Genomic DNA, 16990 nt, shown 5'->3' on the forward strand with positions numbered 1-16990 from the left:
GCTTTGAGTACACTGCTGAACCGCACGCCGAGTTCCCCCTTCCGGGTACGGCACATCTCGCGGTTGGAGACAGCAGCATCCTGTTCAACACTAGCCGCGAGGCTATACAGGAGCTCAATAGCGTTTGGAAACTTTCTTGACTATTAGCCACATTTTTGTTTTGCTGTGACACCCCACGGTTTCAGTTTTTACGGAGTGATTTTACTGCTGCAGTGCCTTTTATGGATGTTTTTAACGGATGATTTTTATGGAAGTTTGCCTGTATATCTGCATGTTCGTGTGATGTGCACCAATAAAGGTCGTTACCTTATCACACTATGAGGAGCCTCTCTTTTATGTCGTTTCGAGTGCATACCAGCATCCTATGGGCGTCATCCAACCATAAAGAGGAGCAGTGAATAAGCGCATACAGATTCTTGTTGGCGTACGCCACAAGGGTCCACACCAGTTGGTAAGTGAGCTACCTTACCTTTGGCACCGGGTGGTGAAGTGGAGGGTCACTGAAGCTACTATCACCGTTATTTGCACATCAGAGACTATTTCAGCACTATTTTGCACTTTTTCATATATTCATTATATTTTCCAGCTTTATGGACTAATTAAATTTTATATTTTATATATTTTTTATATATACATATTTTTTCCACACCAGTCACTATAGAGGTTTTATATTGATTTATTGGTCTTATGGTATATTTGATTTATATTATACATTATTTATCATTCCTCAGTATTATTATTGTATATTGTGATTTATCACAGTTGCACTTTTGAATTTAAGATGTTATGATATATAATAACAGCACTTTACACCACTGAATGAGTACACCAGCACAGTCTCAAACAGGGTAGCGCAGTATTTTTCTCTTACCATTTATTAGTCTACTATATCTTATATAGGGCACTTGACTACTTGCTGCTTCCCTAATCAGAATACAGCACCTAGGCGCGAGTAAATATTTATAATCAAATGATATAATAATTGCAGTATTCTGGTATAAACCTTCTGTGATAGGGAATCAGACATCCTGGCTGTACCCAGAAGGAGGTGAGGTGAGAATTATACTATACATGATATAATAATTGCAGAATTCTGGTATAAACCTTCTGTGATAGGTAACAGGGACGGACTGGGAATAAAATTCAGCCCTGGAAATAATTTCATACCAGCCTCATAGCATTATTATACCGACCCAACAGCATAACGCCATTATTTTCTTCTTCATAAAAGGGAAAACCATGCATTTTAAAGCACATTTGAAGAGTGTATTATATATAGAGAAGACAGATATGAAAGCGCATAGGACTTTATATATATATATATATATATATATATAATGTGTGTGAAGTAATCTTTGTAGAGGATTACCTATAGCGCTTGCTTAAAAATAAAATCCTAAAGTATAAATATTAAGAATATTAAAAAAGACCAATCCCTGGAGAAGAGACGCCTGAGGGGGGACATGATAGCAATTTACAAATATCTCAATGGGGATCTCAGCTTAGAAAAAAAGCTGTTCAGTCGAAGGGATTGCATTAGGAGAAGAGGGCGTACAATGCGATTAGAGGAGAAGCGTTTTAACCTCAGGCAACGTGGGGGGTTCTTTACTGTGCGGGCTACAAGATTGTGGAATTCTCTACCACAAGATGTGGTTTCTGCGGGAAGTATGGTGGCTTTCAAAAGACTATTAAACGTACATCTCAAGGATCAGAACATTCAGGGGTATGAGGGATGATTACAGCCACACACCTACACAGGGGGAACTGGATGGACTATTGTCTTTATTCAACCTCAACTACTATGTAACTATAGTGTTAAAATTCAGAAGTATATAAGGTGCATATATTGTGTAAAAAAAAACACGTGATCAAATATAAATGATATACAAGAGAAATTATTCAAATGGTTCACGCTAAAGAATATAATATATAAATTCATAGAAATATATAAACGAAAAAAACACAAGTTCATAATCGGTGCATGAGGTATGTAAATACTCTCACAGATTCTCCATACAGTTCATGTGCAAAAAGTGACTTCTTGTGATAAAAGTTAAATTAAATTAAATAAATACAGTGCACGGTGAAAGTGCTCAGTGATAGGTTTTCCAATCAATCCCTGGTGTCACTCCTTATTTTCCACCGTGGCTAATAGAAGAATTTCTCACTCATCGGATGGAGTGGGTCCTATATGCCTTACGGCACTAAGACCATATGAGCTTTGGTGACCCCCAGGGCTGGGATATATTCTCTCCGTATGGATGCCTTCTCCCGTGGCAACACTCTTCCTGCTGTCCTCCTTCGGCCAGGAATGTATATAAAAGAAGGCAACAGATTGATTGGAAAACCTATCACTGATTACTTCACACACAGGCACTCACACTTTACTATAGCAGCTGCAATTCACTATTAATTTACTTTTCACTAATTTTTTATTTATTTAATTGGTCAATTTTTAGTTTATAGGTTTATCCATTGGCGCGGGAAATATACCCAGTATATTGCACTTTTATATATTTATATATGCAAATTCGGGTTAAAAGTGGTAAAAGTTTGGACATGGTACAGCATTTGGTCATAGGCTGTGTGGACATGGTACAGGAGGTGGTCATAGGCTGTGTGGACATGGTACAGGAGATGTCAGAGGCTGTGGACATAGTAAAGGAGGACATGTTAGAGGCTACAGGCATGGTACAGGAGAGGCAGGGGCTCTGGACATGGTACAGAAGATGCAGTATCTGTGAGCATGGTGCAGGAGATTCAGGGACTGCGGACATGGTACAGGAGATGCAGGGGCTGCAGACATGGTACAGGAGATGCAGGGGCAGCGGACATGGTAAAGGAGATGCAGGGGCTGCGGGCATGGTACAGGAGATGCAGGGGCTGCGGGCATGGTACAGGAGATGCAGGGGCTGCAGACATGTTACACAAGATGCAGGGGCTGCAGACATGGTACACGAGATGCAGGGGCTGCGGGCATGGTCCAGGAGATGCAGGGGCTGCGGACATAGTACAGGTGATGCAGGGACTGCAGACATGGTACAGGAGATGCAGGGGCTGCGGACATGGTAAAGGAGATGCAGGGGCTGCAGACATGTTACACGAGATGCAGGGGCTGCGGGCATGGTCCAGGAGATGCAGGGACTGCGGACATGGTACAGGAGATGCAGGAGCTGCAGACATGTTACACGAGATGCAGGGGCTGCAGACATGGTACACGAGATGCAGGGGCTGCGGGCATGGTACAGGAGATGCAGGGGCTGCGGACATGGTAAAGGAGATGCAGGGGCTGCGGGCATGGTACAGGAGATGCAGGGGCTGCGGGCATGGTACAGGAGATGCAGGGGCTAGAAGATGGTCCAGAGGTCTGTTCACCCTCTGAGCTAGGGGATCCCCTCTTGGCCCCTCCGGTGTCCATTTCGGCCAGCCCTGCTTCCTCCGGCCCCGAGTCGCTGGGTGCCTGTCCTCAACGACACTGTCGCCCTCCTGACTGGTTTCAAATGCAAGACCGGTTACGAGACTTTCGACGTACCCGCCGAAAGTGATCCGCTGCCATTTTCTCCCCGTAGCGTCCCTGGAAGTTGTTCTCACATTCGGATGCGGAAGAAGCCATGTAAATCTCCTGAGTTGGAGGACTGTTTTGGACAATTATTGGTTACTGTTTTATGCCTGTTCTCGTTTTGTTGTGTTTTTTTTTGTTGTTGCTTTTTTTAAGGATGGATGGAAGGTGTTATACCTGAAGGGTTTGACATGTACTGTCACTTTAAGGCTGGCTCCACCCAGGAGTGATGACAAGGGTCAAGGGGCAGAGTGGCCATCTTAGAGACATGTAAGAGATGCATTGATATACAGAGCTGTCCTGAAATGCATCCATTGTTCCAGACCAGAGTCCTGTGTCTCTCACAACACGGAGAATATAACAGTAGGGCAGTGGACGGTGTCAGTAGGGCAGAGGACGGTGTCAGTAGGGCAGTGGACAGTGTCAGTAGAGCAGTGGACGGTGTCAGTAGGGCAGTGGACGGTGTCAGTAGAGCAGTGGACGGTGTCAGTAAGCCAGTGGATGGTGTCAGTAGAACAGTGGATGGTGTCAGTAGGGCAGTGGATGCTGTCAGTAGAGCAGTGGACGGTGTCAGTAGGGCAGTGGACGGTGTCAGTAGAGCAGTGAACGGTGTCAGTAGGGCAGTGGACGGTAGCAGTAGAGCAGTAAACGGTAGCAGTAGAGCAGGGGACGTTGTCAGTAGAGCAGTGGACGGTTCCAGTAGGGCAGTGGACAGTGTCAGTAGAACAGTGGACGGTGTCAGTGGGGCAGTGGACAGTGTCAGTGGATGATGTCAGTAGAGCAGTAGATGGTGTCAGTACAGCAGTGGACGGTGTCAGTAGAGAAGTGGACGGTGTCAGTAGAGCAGTGGACAGTGTCAGTAGAACAGTGGAAGGTGTCAGTAGAACAGTAGATGGTGTCAGTAGGGCAGTGGACGGTGTCAGTAGGGCAGAGGACAGTGTCAGTAGAGCAGTGGACGGTGTCAGTAGGGCAGTGGACGGTGTCAGTAGGGCAGTGGACGGTGTCAGCAGAGCAGTGGACGGTGTCAGTAGAGCTGTGGACGGTGTCAGTAGATCAGTAGACGGTGTCAGCAGGGGAGTGAATGGTGTCAGTAGGGCAGTGGAGGGTGTCAGTAGAGCAGAGGACGGTGTCAGTAGAGCAGTGGACGGTGTCAGTGGGGCAGTGGACAGTGTCAGTGGATGATGTCAGTAGAGCAGTGGATGGTGTCAGTAGGGCAGTGGAAGGTGTCAGTAGGGCAGTGGACGGTGTCAGTAGAGAAGTGGACGGTGTCAGTAGAGCAGTGGACAGTGTCAGTAGAACAGTGGAAGGTGTCAGTAGAACAGTAGATGGTGTCAGTAGGGCAGTGGACGGTGTCAGTAGGGCAGAGGACAGTGTCAGTAGAGCAGTGGACGGTGTCAGTAGGAAAGTGGACGGTGTCAGTAGGGCAGTGGACGGTGTCAGCAGAGCAGTGGACGGTGTCAGTAGAGCTGTGGACGGTGTCAGTAGATCAGTAGACGGTGTCAGCAGGGGAGTGAATGGTGTCAGTAGGGCAGTGGAGGGTGTCAGTAGAGCAGAGGACGGTGTCAGTAGAGCAGTGGACGGTGTCAGTGGGGCAGTGGACAGTGTCAGTGGATGATGTCAGTAGAGCAGTGGATGGTGTCAGTAGAGCAGTGGACGGTGTCAGTAGGGCAGTGGACGGTGTAAGTAGAGCAGTAGATGGTGTCAGTAGGGCAGTGGACTGTGTCAGTAGGGCAGTGAATGGTGTCAGTAGGGCAGTGAATAATGTCAGTAGAGCAGTGGACGGTGTCATTAGGGCAGTGGACGGTGTCATTAGGGCAGTGGACAGTGTCAGTAGGGCAGTGGACGGTGTCAGTAGAGCAGTGAACGGTTTCAGTAGGGCAGTGGATGGTAGCAGTAGAGCAGTGGATGGTGTCAGTAGGGCAGTGGACGGTGTCAGTAGAGCAGTGGATGGTGTCAGTAGAGCAGAGGACAGTGTCAGTAGAGCAGTGTACGGTGTCAGTAGAGCAGTGGACGGTGTCAGTAGAACAGTGGACAGTGTCAGTAGGGCAGTGGACGGTGTCAGTAGAGCAGAGGGCGGTGTCAGTAGAGCAGTGGACAGTGTCAGTAGAGCAGTGGACGTTGTCAGTAGGGCAGTGGACGGTGTCAGCAGGGGAGTGAATGGTGTCAGTAGGGCAGTGGACGGTAGCAGTAGAGCAGTGGATGGTGTCAGTAGAGCAGAGGACGGTGTCAGTAGAGCAGTGGACGGTGTCAGTAGAGCAGTGGACGGTGTCAGTGGAACAGTGGACAGTGTCAGTAGGGCAGTGGACGGTGTCAGTAGAGCAGTGAACGGTGTCAGTAGAGCAGAGGGCGGTGTCAGTAGAGCAGTGGACGGTGTCAGTAGAGCAGTGGACGGTGTCAGTAGAACAGTGGACAGTGTCAGTAGGGCAGAGGACAGTGTCAATAGGGCAGAGGACGGTGTCAGTAGGGCAGAGGACAGTGTCAGTAGGGCAGAGGACAGTGTCAGTAGGGCAGAGGACGGTGTCAGTAGGGCAGAGGACGGTAGCAGTAGAGCAGTGGACAGTGTCAGTAGAGCAGTGGACAGTGTAAGTAGTGCAGTGGACAGTGTCAGTAGAGCAGTGGACAGTGTCAGTAGTGCAGTGGATGGTGTCAGTAGAGCAGTGGACGGTGTCAGTAGGGGAGTGAATGGTGTCAGTAGGGCAGTGGACGGTAGCAGTAGAGCAGTGGATGGTTTCAGTAGAGCAGTGGACGGTGTCAGTAGAGCAGTGGACGGTGTCAGTAGAGCAGTGGACGGTGTCAGTAGGGCAGTGGATGGATTCAGTAGAGCAGTGGACGGTGTCAGTAGGGCAGTGGACAGTGTCAGTAGGGCAGTGGACGGTGTCAGTAGGGCAGTGGATGGATTCAGTAGAGCAGTGGACGGTGTCAGTAGAGCAGTGGACGGTGTCAGTAGGGCAGTGGACGGTGTCAGTAGGGCAGTGGACGGTGTCAGTAGGGCAGTGGATGGATTCAGTAGAGCAGTGGACGGTGTCAGTAGAGCAGTGGACGGTGTCAGTAGAGCAGTGGACGGTGTCAGTAGGGCAGTGGACGGTGTCAGTAGGTGTTATATTCTCCGTGTTGTGAGAGACACAGGACTCTGATCTGGAACAACGGATGTTTATTTAGGACTCACTGTACACTCCAACATGCATTACAGGACAGCTCTGTATAACCACACATCTCCTACACGTCTCTAAGATGGCCACTCTTCCCCTTGACCCCTGTCATCACTCCTGGGTGGAGCCAGCCTTAAAGTGACAGTACATGTGAAACCCTTCAGGTATAACACCTTCCATCCATCCAAAAAAAAAAACACAACAGGCATAAAACAGTAACTAATAATTGTCCCATACAGTCCTCAGACTCAGGAGATTTACATGGCTTCTTCCGCGTCCGGATGTGAGAACAACTTCCAGGGACGCTACGGGGAGAACATGGCAGTAGATCACTTTCGGCGGGCCTGTCGAAAGTCTCGTAACTGGTCTTGCAGCTGAAACCGGTCAGCGTCGTTGAGGACGGGCACCCAGCGACTCGGGGCCGGAGGAAGCAGGGCTGGCCAGAAATGGACATCGGCGGGGCCAAGAGGGGATCCCCTAGCTCACAGGGTGAACAGACCTCCGGACCAGGGCTGGAGGGCTCTGTTGGAGCTGAGTTCAAAAGTTCAGAGTCCCCCCAAGCATCAGTCTCAATGCCTCCTGATCCTGGTAGGAGCAGATCCTTGAGACACTGGAGGTGCAGCCGATGTCAGGGATTCGGGCAGCAGAGAATGAGGACGCAATTGGTCCGCATGCCGTCTGCAAATGGAACCATCTTCCAGGCAGACCCGATACATTTTGGGTCCCAAAGTCTCTGCGACGATAGCAGGAAGCCAACGAGTTTTGGAAGCGCCATAAGATCGGGCCCATACCTTTTGCTGGGCTGTAAACCGGGGAATCTTGTCGTGTTCGACCCTCTTGTCTTAGGACTGCCATACATGTTCCTGGACCGTTTGAGGGCGGAGCATGTCCAAAACAGTCCATGGCTGGCGACCAAAAAGAAGTTCAGCTGGAGTTTTCCAGTGGTTGCATGTGGTGTGGTTCTGTAAGCAGAAAGGAAGGAGTCCATCTGCTGGGGTGACAGGGACTGTTGTTTACTTGTAGCCACAGTAGCTTTGAAATAGCGTTTGAAGGTCTGTACAAACCTTTCTGCTTGACCATTTGTAGCCGGGTGGTAAGGTGCGGTCAACTTGTGTTTGATATTGTGGGCAGTCAGGAAACCCTGAAACTCCTGACTTGTGAATTGTGCACCGTTGTCTGTGACAATTTCTCTGGGGTATCCAAACGTAGCAGCGAGATGTAACAGTATGGAAATCGTCGCCTTAGTCGTTGGCTGGGTAACAGGAACGACCTCAGGCCACTTTGAATGGGCATCAATAATGATCAAAAAGGTGTGTCCTCTGATAGGGCCTGCAAAGTCCAAGTGTAGGCGACACCAGGGAACCGTGGGCCAAGTCCAGGGCTGGACGCACCCTCGAGGAGGGTCTCTTGCAGTTTGTGCACATCCAGCACACGCATTCACATATGTCGTGATATCGGAGTCGAGGTTCGGCCACCACACATAGCCTCGGGCCTTTTGTTTCATACGTGTGCCCCCGGGATGACCAGTATGTAGCAAGTCCAGAATGTGTCTCCGGAGGGTCTGTGGAACGATCACTCGGTCTCCCCATAAAACACAGTTGCCTTCCACAGTTAATTCCAGACGCCTACGGAAGTAAGGTTCATAATCCTGTGTGACAGTTGCAGGCCAACCGTACCGTACCCAGGAGAGTATTGTCTTAAGGAAGGTATCCTTGGCTGTATGGGCTGTGTGACAGGAAGTCAGGTAAATCTGGGAATGTAGTCACTGAGAGGAGACACATTCCCACCTGCTTTGAAAGTTCACTGATACTATAGGGTGTTGGCTGCAGAGAGAGCCAGCAGGAAGTTGAAAACCATTCAGCTGTTCAGAATGAGGAGATCAAGGCCTCTATAATTTGTCCAGAGAAAATCTATTGAGTGCTGCCTCCTGTCGCTGTGTGAGCTGGGAAGAGGAGGACAGACATACGTGTACCTCCCGACGCCGTGTGGGCATGGGAGAAGGACTGCTGCCGCCTGTCGCCGTGTGGGCTGGGAGAGGGGGACAGTCGGATGTGTGCCTCCCGACAAGCTGGTGAGCATGGGAGAAGACCCCCTAAAGCGATGTGAAGCTAAGGAGGGTAACCACGAGTGAAGACGTCTCAAAGGTGAGAAGACAAAGTGTTCCATGTGAAGAGTGTGAAGAGTAAAGGGACATGTTCAATGGACAATGTTTGTGCTGTGTGAAAAGCAAACAAATGGACATTTGAGTGTCTGCTGTAGGATCAGCAGTGTCGGCCCAACAGTAGGTTGGAAAGACTTCTTAGGTAGGTTCCAGCTGTGAGAAGGTAGCCGCCCACAGAGGCAAGGATTTATTTTGTCTTTTATTTTATTTTGGCTGTTTTGATGCTTGCAATTGTGTTAAGTAAATTGCATGAATAAATCAGTCTTGTTTTTCAACCTCTAATCGGCTATCTCTGTGAAAACGCACCCCCAAAGGGGTCACCCATACGCCTACCACCGAGCTAATCCCTCACATATGGTGGAGGTATGCAGTGGGCATAAGCAGAGATCCCTGCAAGGAAGTGCAAATGTTTGATGAACTTTGTCTGGTGCATGAGATTGCACAATCTATGTGTGCAGGAGAGAAGATCCTGACAGAAAAAAAAAAGTGTTTTAAAGAGACAGCGGTCTCAACATTTTTGATGAACTTTGTTGTGTCTGGTGCAAGGGACTGCACAAACTGTGTGCGCAGGAAAAGAGATCCCGCAAGAGAGAGAAAAACTACATGTATGAAGAGACAGTGGTCTGAAAAATTTGTTTGTGGAGTTATTGAAGATGGGGCGTTCAAAACGCCTGAAGAATGCAAAGATAGATGAAATGAGAGACCGGATTCTATGGATGGAGGGGATGTTACCGTCTGAACCAGCCCCATCCATGCCTAAAGAGAGTCTACTAAAGAGGAAGGTTGTTGTCCCTAGCAACACTGATGAAACTGCTATGGAGACGCAGTGTGCTCAGATGAAAAGTAAACTCAAAATGGAGGAGATGTTGAAACATCTGATTATATCAAATGCAGCTCAACAGCAAGCAAATGCAGCTCAACAGCAGGCAAATGCGGATTTTCAGCGGAGCTTTGCAGCTCAACAAAAGGCTCATCAAGAGAGCATGGCAGGCTGGAAACAGAGACGCCAGCAGCCAATGGAGGCCATCGGTTTGGAGGAAACCGAGTATGTGTGCAGGGCTGAGTTGGATGCCTTGCAACGGAAAATGGAAGAAAAGGAACAAGCCTTGGAATTGCTTAAAATGGAGCATAGAAACTTGCAGGAAATGAATGAACTACTCAAGTCTCATGTGTCACAGTGGGAAGAATCCACTGCTCTTCTTTTGGTCGAGTTGCAAAAACGCAGAGAGACTATAATGGAGAAAGATACCATCCTCATGGAAAAGGAAATTGAAATTCAGACTTTGCAGAAGCAAAGCATGTGTGAAATGTTGGAGTTGCGTAATCAGCTGGAAAAAAGTCTTCAGTGTTTGGAAGTTACAAAAATAGACCTGCAGGAGTCGCAGGAACAGAATGTCGCTCTGAAAACGACATTGTCTCTCAGCGACAATGAGAAAAGTGAAAGAGAGGCTAAATTACTGAGTACTGTGTATGAGCTCACCACTTTGAGCAATGTGGTAGATAAATTACGTGCAGACTGTGAAAGTTGGAAAGGTGAAGCCCAACGTTTCCAGCAGCAGTTAAAGGAGAAAGAAGCCTGTGTGGCAGAATTACAGTCTTATTCCCAGAAACTAGCCAATGAGGTGAAGGCTCTTATGCAGGGAAAAGGAGATTGTGAACATAAGAGGGAAAAAGTAGAGGCACAGCTTCTGGAATCGCAAGTGAAGGTGTCAGAAGGTGACCGATTGTGTGCTAAGCTGTCAGAGAAGCCAAACCGACTGCAGGTTGAGCTGGACAATGTTACAAATCAGCTTTCTCAAGCAGACAGCAAATCTAGAGAAATTGCGGAAGATTTTTCTATCTTGGAATCGCAGCTGCAAGACACGCAGGAACTCTTACAGGAGGAGAGGTGTCAAAGGCTGAGTTTTAGCACAAAGCTCAAACAAATGGAAGATGAGAAAAATGGCTTCCTGGAACAATTAAAAGAGGAGGCGGAAGCAAAGAAAAACCTATCAGAGCAAGTCGCAACATTGCAAGCTCAGATAGCGGATATGAAAAAACGCATGGAAGAAAGCGTTGGTTCATTACAGTGTGTTGAAGATGTGAAAAAGAAGTTTGATCAGATGCTTGGTGAAGTGAAGACTGTGTCTGCAAAATATGCAGAAGAACGCGCACGTGCAGAAACGGAGGTGCGTGATAACGAGAGCAAAGCCCTGTTCTTGGCTCGCTCTTTGGAGGAAGCTCTAGAGTGTAAGGCTAAACTAGAAAGTGTTAACAAACAGCTGCGTACAGAAATGGAAGAATTGGTCAGCTCCAAGGATGATGTTGTGAAAAGAGTTCAGGAGCTAGAAAAGTCTAAGCGAGCCTTAGAACAGCAAGTAGAAGAGATGAAGATTCCGTTGCAGGAACTGGAAGAGGAATTCCAGGCAACAGAGGATCTGTCCCAAAGAGGGGATAGTGTGCCTGATGCAGTTTTTAAAAGGATCAGTGTTTTGGGGTCTGTCCTGAGTGAGCCTCAGAAATGTGATGACACGTGGCTTGAATCACCCCTTTGGAATAAACCGTTCCTTCAAAAACTTCAAGCATTGGAAAATGTATCATTAGAACTTCAGCAAACAAAGGAGCTGAGTAAGAAATGTGATGATTTCTCAGTTCAGGCTGAAAACCTAGTGGAGAAAACTAAAGCGGAGAAAACTAAAGCAAGTGATATAAATCTGGGAGAAAAAAGCAAACGCCACCTAGTGGAGAAAACTAAGGCTGTTGGTGAAAACGTGAAGCAAATGAATAAGTGCCTTTCAGGGAGTGTTTCCAAAATGGAACTGGTGAAAGACGGGTGGCAGAAGTTTGATCGTGATCTTGAGATGCATTCCATGTGGAATTCAGATAGAGAAAAGGAACTAGGTGACTTTGAGCGGTCAAATAGTTCAGCAGAAAGTGCATTGAAGAAACCTGTAAAAGAATGTGTTGCAGTTCCATGCTTCTTCACTGATGCAGAGAGGAGGTCTATAATGGATACCACCCAGATCGCTGGGTTCAACTGTGTTGTTGCCTTTGACCCCTATGTTGGTGGAAGGAAAGTTGATGATGTTCTGGTTGGCTACTTCTGTGAAGAGTTTGGCAAGAAATATAAACTGAATATCAAATCAAATAGTAGGCCTTTACTGCGACTCGCTCAGGAGGGCGAAAAGTTTAAGAAGTTGATGAGTGCAAATGCTTCAGATCTGCCTATGAATATGAAATGTTTGAATGATATTGATATCTCTGGGAAAAGGAACAGGGGTCACTTTGAAGAAATGTGTGACAGCCTGTTGTCTCAATTGGAAAATCCTCTGCACAGCATCTTAGAGCAAGCAAAGCTCAAGAAGGAAGATCATTCCCTTTTACAACAAAAAGTCAATGATTGTGTACAGCTGTATGGAGAGGCAACTCAAGTCACAGAGGGATGTCAAGAGTCCCTACTTGGAACAAAGCTTAGTGAAGCAAAGGTTCTCAAAGTTTTGTGGAAAACATTTATGGATTGCAGAGAGAGGCGTCTTAAGAATGTTGAAGACATTAAGACTAGCCCAATTGAGTTGCCTATGGATCACGGTCCTCCATGGTGGATTGGACAGACGGTTATGAGGGACAAGCTGTCTGACATTTATGAGAAAGCTGTCAATGAAGATGACAGAAACGAGAAGGAGCAAAATGATGCCAAAAATGCAGTTGAAGAATGTGTATATGAGATTAGAGACAAACTGTGTGGCATTTATGAGAAATCTGTCAATGAAGATGACAAAACAGTTTCATCCGGAAGCTTGAGGATAATAGGAGGCTTATCAGTGAGTCAGCAGTGCCTGACACATGCGTGCCTGGAAATATGTGTCCCAACCCTAGGGTTGAAACAAGAGGGGGGGGTATGTGACAGGAAGTCAGGTAAATCTGGGAATGTAGTCACTGAGAGGAGACACATTCCCACCTGCTTTGAAAGTTCACTGATACTATAGGGTGTTGGCTGCAGAGAGAGCCAGCAGGAAGTTGAAAACCATTCAGCTGTTCAGAATGAGGAGATCAAGGCCTCTATAATTTGTCCAGAGAAAATCTATTGAGTGCTGCCTCCTGTCGCTGTGTGAGCTGGGAAGAGGAGGACAGACATACGTGTACCTCCCGACGCCGTGTGGGCATGGGAGAAGGACTGCTGCCGCCTGTCGCCGTGTGGGCTGGGAGAGGGGGACAGTCGGATGTGTGCCTCCCGACAAGCTGGTGAGCATGGGAGAAGACCCCCTAAAGCGATGTGAAGCTAAGGAGGGTAACCACGAGTGAAGACGTCTCAAAGGTGAGAAGACAAAGTGTTCCATGTGAAGAGTGTGAAGAGTAAAGGGACATGTTCAATGGACAATGTTTGTGCTGTGTGAAAAGCAAACAAATGGACATTTGAGTGTCTGCTGTAGGATCAGCAGTGTCGGCCCAACAGTAGGTTGGAAAGACTTCTTAGGTAGGTTCCAGCTGTGAGAAGGTAGCCGCCCACAGAGGCAAGGATTTATTTTGTCTTTTATTTTATTTTGGCTGTTTTGATGCTTGCAATTGTGTTAAGTAAATTGCATGAATAAATCAGTCTTGTTTTTCAACCTCTAATCGGCTATCTCTGTGAAAACGCACCCCCAAAGGGGTCACCCATACGCCTACCACCGAGCTAATCCCTCACAGCTGCTACTTCCCCGGAAGACAGAAAGGACAGGCTGGTGTAACGACAACTCTTGACTGGTGGAGAAGAGTCTGTTAATGTCCTTGTCAGACGGGACATGGCATCCGCATTAGCATTGGCATCATGGCTGCGATACTGGATTTTGTAGCTATATGCTCCCAAGAATAGGGCATAGCGTTGAAGACGGGTTGCAGTCATCTGGGAGATGCTTTTGTCAGGGCTAAAGATCTGAAGGAGTGGTTTATGATCAGTCAGTATGGTGAATTCCCTACCATACAGGTAAAGATGAAACTTCTTTATTGCCCATATGAGCACCAGAGCCTCTTTGTCAATGTGAGAGTAATTGCTTTCTGCTTTTGTCAAGGACCTGGAGGCGAATGCCACAGGTTTCTCTGACCCATCTGGAAAACGTGAGATAGTACAGCCCCTAGACCTTAGGGTGAGGCATCACAAGCCAAGGTGAGAGGCCTTTGGAGGTCATAGTGCACGAGCATGCGTGACGCCAACAGCTTTCGCTTAGAAACTTCAAAAGCACGTTGGCATGCAGCCGACCAGTTCCATCTGGAGTGTTTCTCCAAAAGCTTGTTTAATGGAAACAAAGTGTGTGCTAGATCTGGCAGGAATTTGTGGTAATAGTTCAGCAAGCCCAGGTATGATCGCAGCTGTTGGACGTTGGTTGGGGCTGGAGCTTTTACTAAAGCATCAACTTTGGCTTCTGTGGTGTGTATACCCTCTGCATCCACAAGGTGGCCACAAAACACCAATTTAGGTACCATGAATTGGCATTTCGCTAAGTTCACTTTTAGACCCTGCTCTTGGAGTCTCGCCAACACAAGCTCCACGTTTCGCTTGTGTTCCTGGTCTGTCAGGCCGTGATGAGCATGTCATCTAACAGGCACTGTGTGAAAGGAATGTCCGCCAAAATCTCATCCATTTTGCGTTGCCAAATGGCTGGGGCGGAGGCTACCCCAAACACCATCTGATTGTATTCATACAGTCTCTTGTGAGTGTTGATGGTTAGAAACTTGCGGGACGAAGGGTGGACCTCAAACTGTAAATAAGCTTGCCTGAGATCAAGCTTGGTGAACTTTTGACCTCCTGCAAGAGACGCAAAAATGTCATCTACTCTGGGTAGGGGATACTGGTCTATCTCCAGTTGAGAATTTAGTGCCATGCGGAAATCGCCACAAATGCGTAAGTCCCCATTCGCTTTCTTTACTGGTACAACTGGTGATGCCCACTCGCTGTGCTCTACCTTTCAGATGACACCTTGTTCCTCCAGCCGGCTTAGTTCAGCTTCCACACCTGCTCAGAGTGCGAAAGGTACCGTCCGAGCTTTGAAGAACCTAGGCTGGGCATTGAGTTTCAGCCTGAGTCTCACACAGTCATGCTTTATTTTCCCCAAATGGTTATCAAAGACTTGTGGGAATCGCTGTTTCAGGGATCCCACCCATCCCTCTTCATCTCCTGATGGGATGGTCACGGTGTTGCAGGGGTTAATGGCGATGTCTGGCATGCCAAAGTGAGCAATCCAGTCTCTCCCAAAGAGAGGTGGTCCCCATGTTCTGGGATATATAATGGCATTCTCTTCGTCTGACCCTTGTAGGATATCTGTACTTTCACGTACCCCAGTGGGTGGAGTATCTGCTTTGAGTATGTCTGCAGTTTGATTGGTGTTGGACGGACAGTTGTTCGGATCAGAAGTTTTCTCCATTGTTTCTGGGTGATAACTGAAACTGCTGCTCCTGTGTCTACATCCATCTTGAGTTTCTTTCCTTCCACGGTTACCTCTACAGTCATTGCTGAGGGTGCTGAATGCATATGATGTATGTCTAATCTGTGGAGCAATTCCTCATCCTCTGATTCCGATGACGATGTATATCTTCCCACCATATATGCCTTTGTTCTGGTGTTCAGAGGTTGTTTATTTCGCACCTTCTTACTATGGCAGACTCGTTTCAGATGGCCTGCCTTTCCACAATTATGACAGAGCTGATCCTTAACCACTTGCCGACTGCCTAACGTCTATCTACGTCAGCAGTCAGCCCCTCACAGGCAAAGTGACGTAGATCTACGTCGCTAGCCTGTGAGGCTCTAGGGAGCTTCCCCATCCAATCCCATCTGATCCCATCCCCATCCAATCCGATTCCATCCAATGCGATCCGCTGGACAGATGGAAAATAGGGTTTCCATGCGTCCGAATTTGACAGACGGACAGGACTGGATGGTAGCAGGTGTCAGTGGAGATGTCACCTCTGACACCCGCTGCCCCACCGGGATGTATGGAGGATCCAATCCGATCCGCCTGAAAAACTGACAGGGATCAGATCGGATCGTTCGTATGAAAGGGGCCTTAATGTCCGGTATAGATTTTAAGGGGAACCCCACACCAAAATAAAAAAAAAAAATGCTGTGTGGTCTGATAAGGGTCTGCTATAGATTTTTGGGGGACCCCCCACACCATTTTTTTTTTTTTTTAATTTTGGATTGCGGTTCCCTTTAACAACCCTAGCAGGCCCTTCGGGCTTCCCATCATCCTGCTTAGCAGGCAGACACAGTATTTGTCCCCCTCCCCCAGACTGGTTTATAACAAATCCCGCCATCCAATCCCTGCTGGGAATTATCGCTTTTACTCTCCGCTCCGATTCTGAATTGGACTGAGGAGATTTCTATGGGATATTTATCAGCAACTTTTTCTGATAAATACAAAATTATAATTTTTTTGTGAATTGGACTTCATTTACTGCATGTGATAATTTATGGAAATGAGTAAGATGATACCCTTATAACATGTGGGAAAGCTTAGTGAATTGATGCCTCAGACTTTTCAGGTGGGTGACAACTTACCTCCATTTCACAGGGAAGGTCCAACCAATATTCCATGGAATCATCCATCCAAATGTCCCAACATTTCATTTTCTAAGACTCCACCTACTGATTATTCATTGGATGTCTCTACTTCTGCCCCTTCCTGGAGGAATATTTCACCTCTCTTTCCTGTCTCTTCCTCCAGAGCTTGGGACTGTAAAGTGACATTATGGTGCTGTGATGATCTTTCCTCCGTTATCTCCACAAACCAAACTCTGACCAGACTGGAGATAAAATTGGATGGTGAGAAGATGTCGGAGTCAGAAGTGAAACGTTGTTGTGAGGTCCTCCGGAATGCCGGATTCTCTGTGGATAGATATTGGTAATAAGTGTGATATTGGAGGTAACAGACATACAAAGTCTTAGAATGTGAATAGTAAAATGGAGAGAAAATTGGATGGTGATTGAAGGGGGACGTTTTTGGAAGGTCTTCTGACACCTGGGCTGCACTATAATGAGGATGGAAGGACGGGGGGACGTTGTTGGGAGGTCTTCTGATGGAAGGAGGACGTTGTTGGGAGGTCTTCTGATGGAAGGGGGACGGTGTTGGGAGGTCTTCTGATGGAAGGGGGATGTTGTTGGGGGGTCTT

The 16990-nt window shown here is 47.4% G+C and overlaps 1 protein-coding gene across 1 annotated transcript in view; it reads left to right on the forward strand.

Annotated features, from left to right (window-relative positions):
* The window catches only part of LOC309548400 (NACHT, LRR and PYD domains-containing protein 12-like), a gene marked incomplete at its 3' end in the record, with an annotated part of 99878 nt that extends 83152 nt beyond the window's left edge, over window positions 1-16726 (forward strand). The window contains exon 9 of the mRNA XM_082248339.1: window positions 16546-16726. Coding sequence (XP_082104465.1) covers window positions 16546-16726 — 181 coding nt within the window. The remainder of the gene's footprint in view (window positions 1-16545) is intronic.
* Between the last annotated feature and the right edge of the window lie 264 nt (window positions 16727-16990).

Source organism: Pelophylax lessonae, assembly GCF_965119305.1.
Source record: "Pelophylax lessonae genome assembly, chromosome: 2".
Classification (NCBI taxonomy): domain Eukaryota; kingdom Metazoa; phylum Chordata; class Amphibia; order Anura; family Ranidae; genus Pelophylax; species Pelophylax lessonae.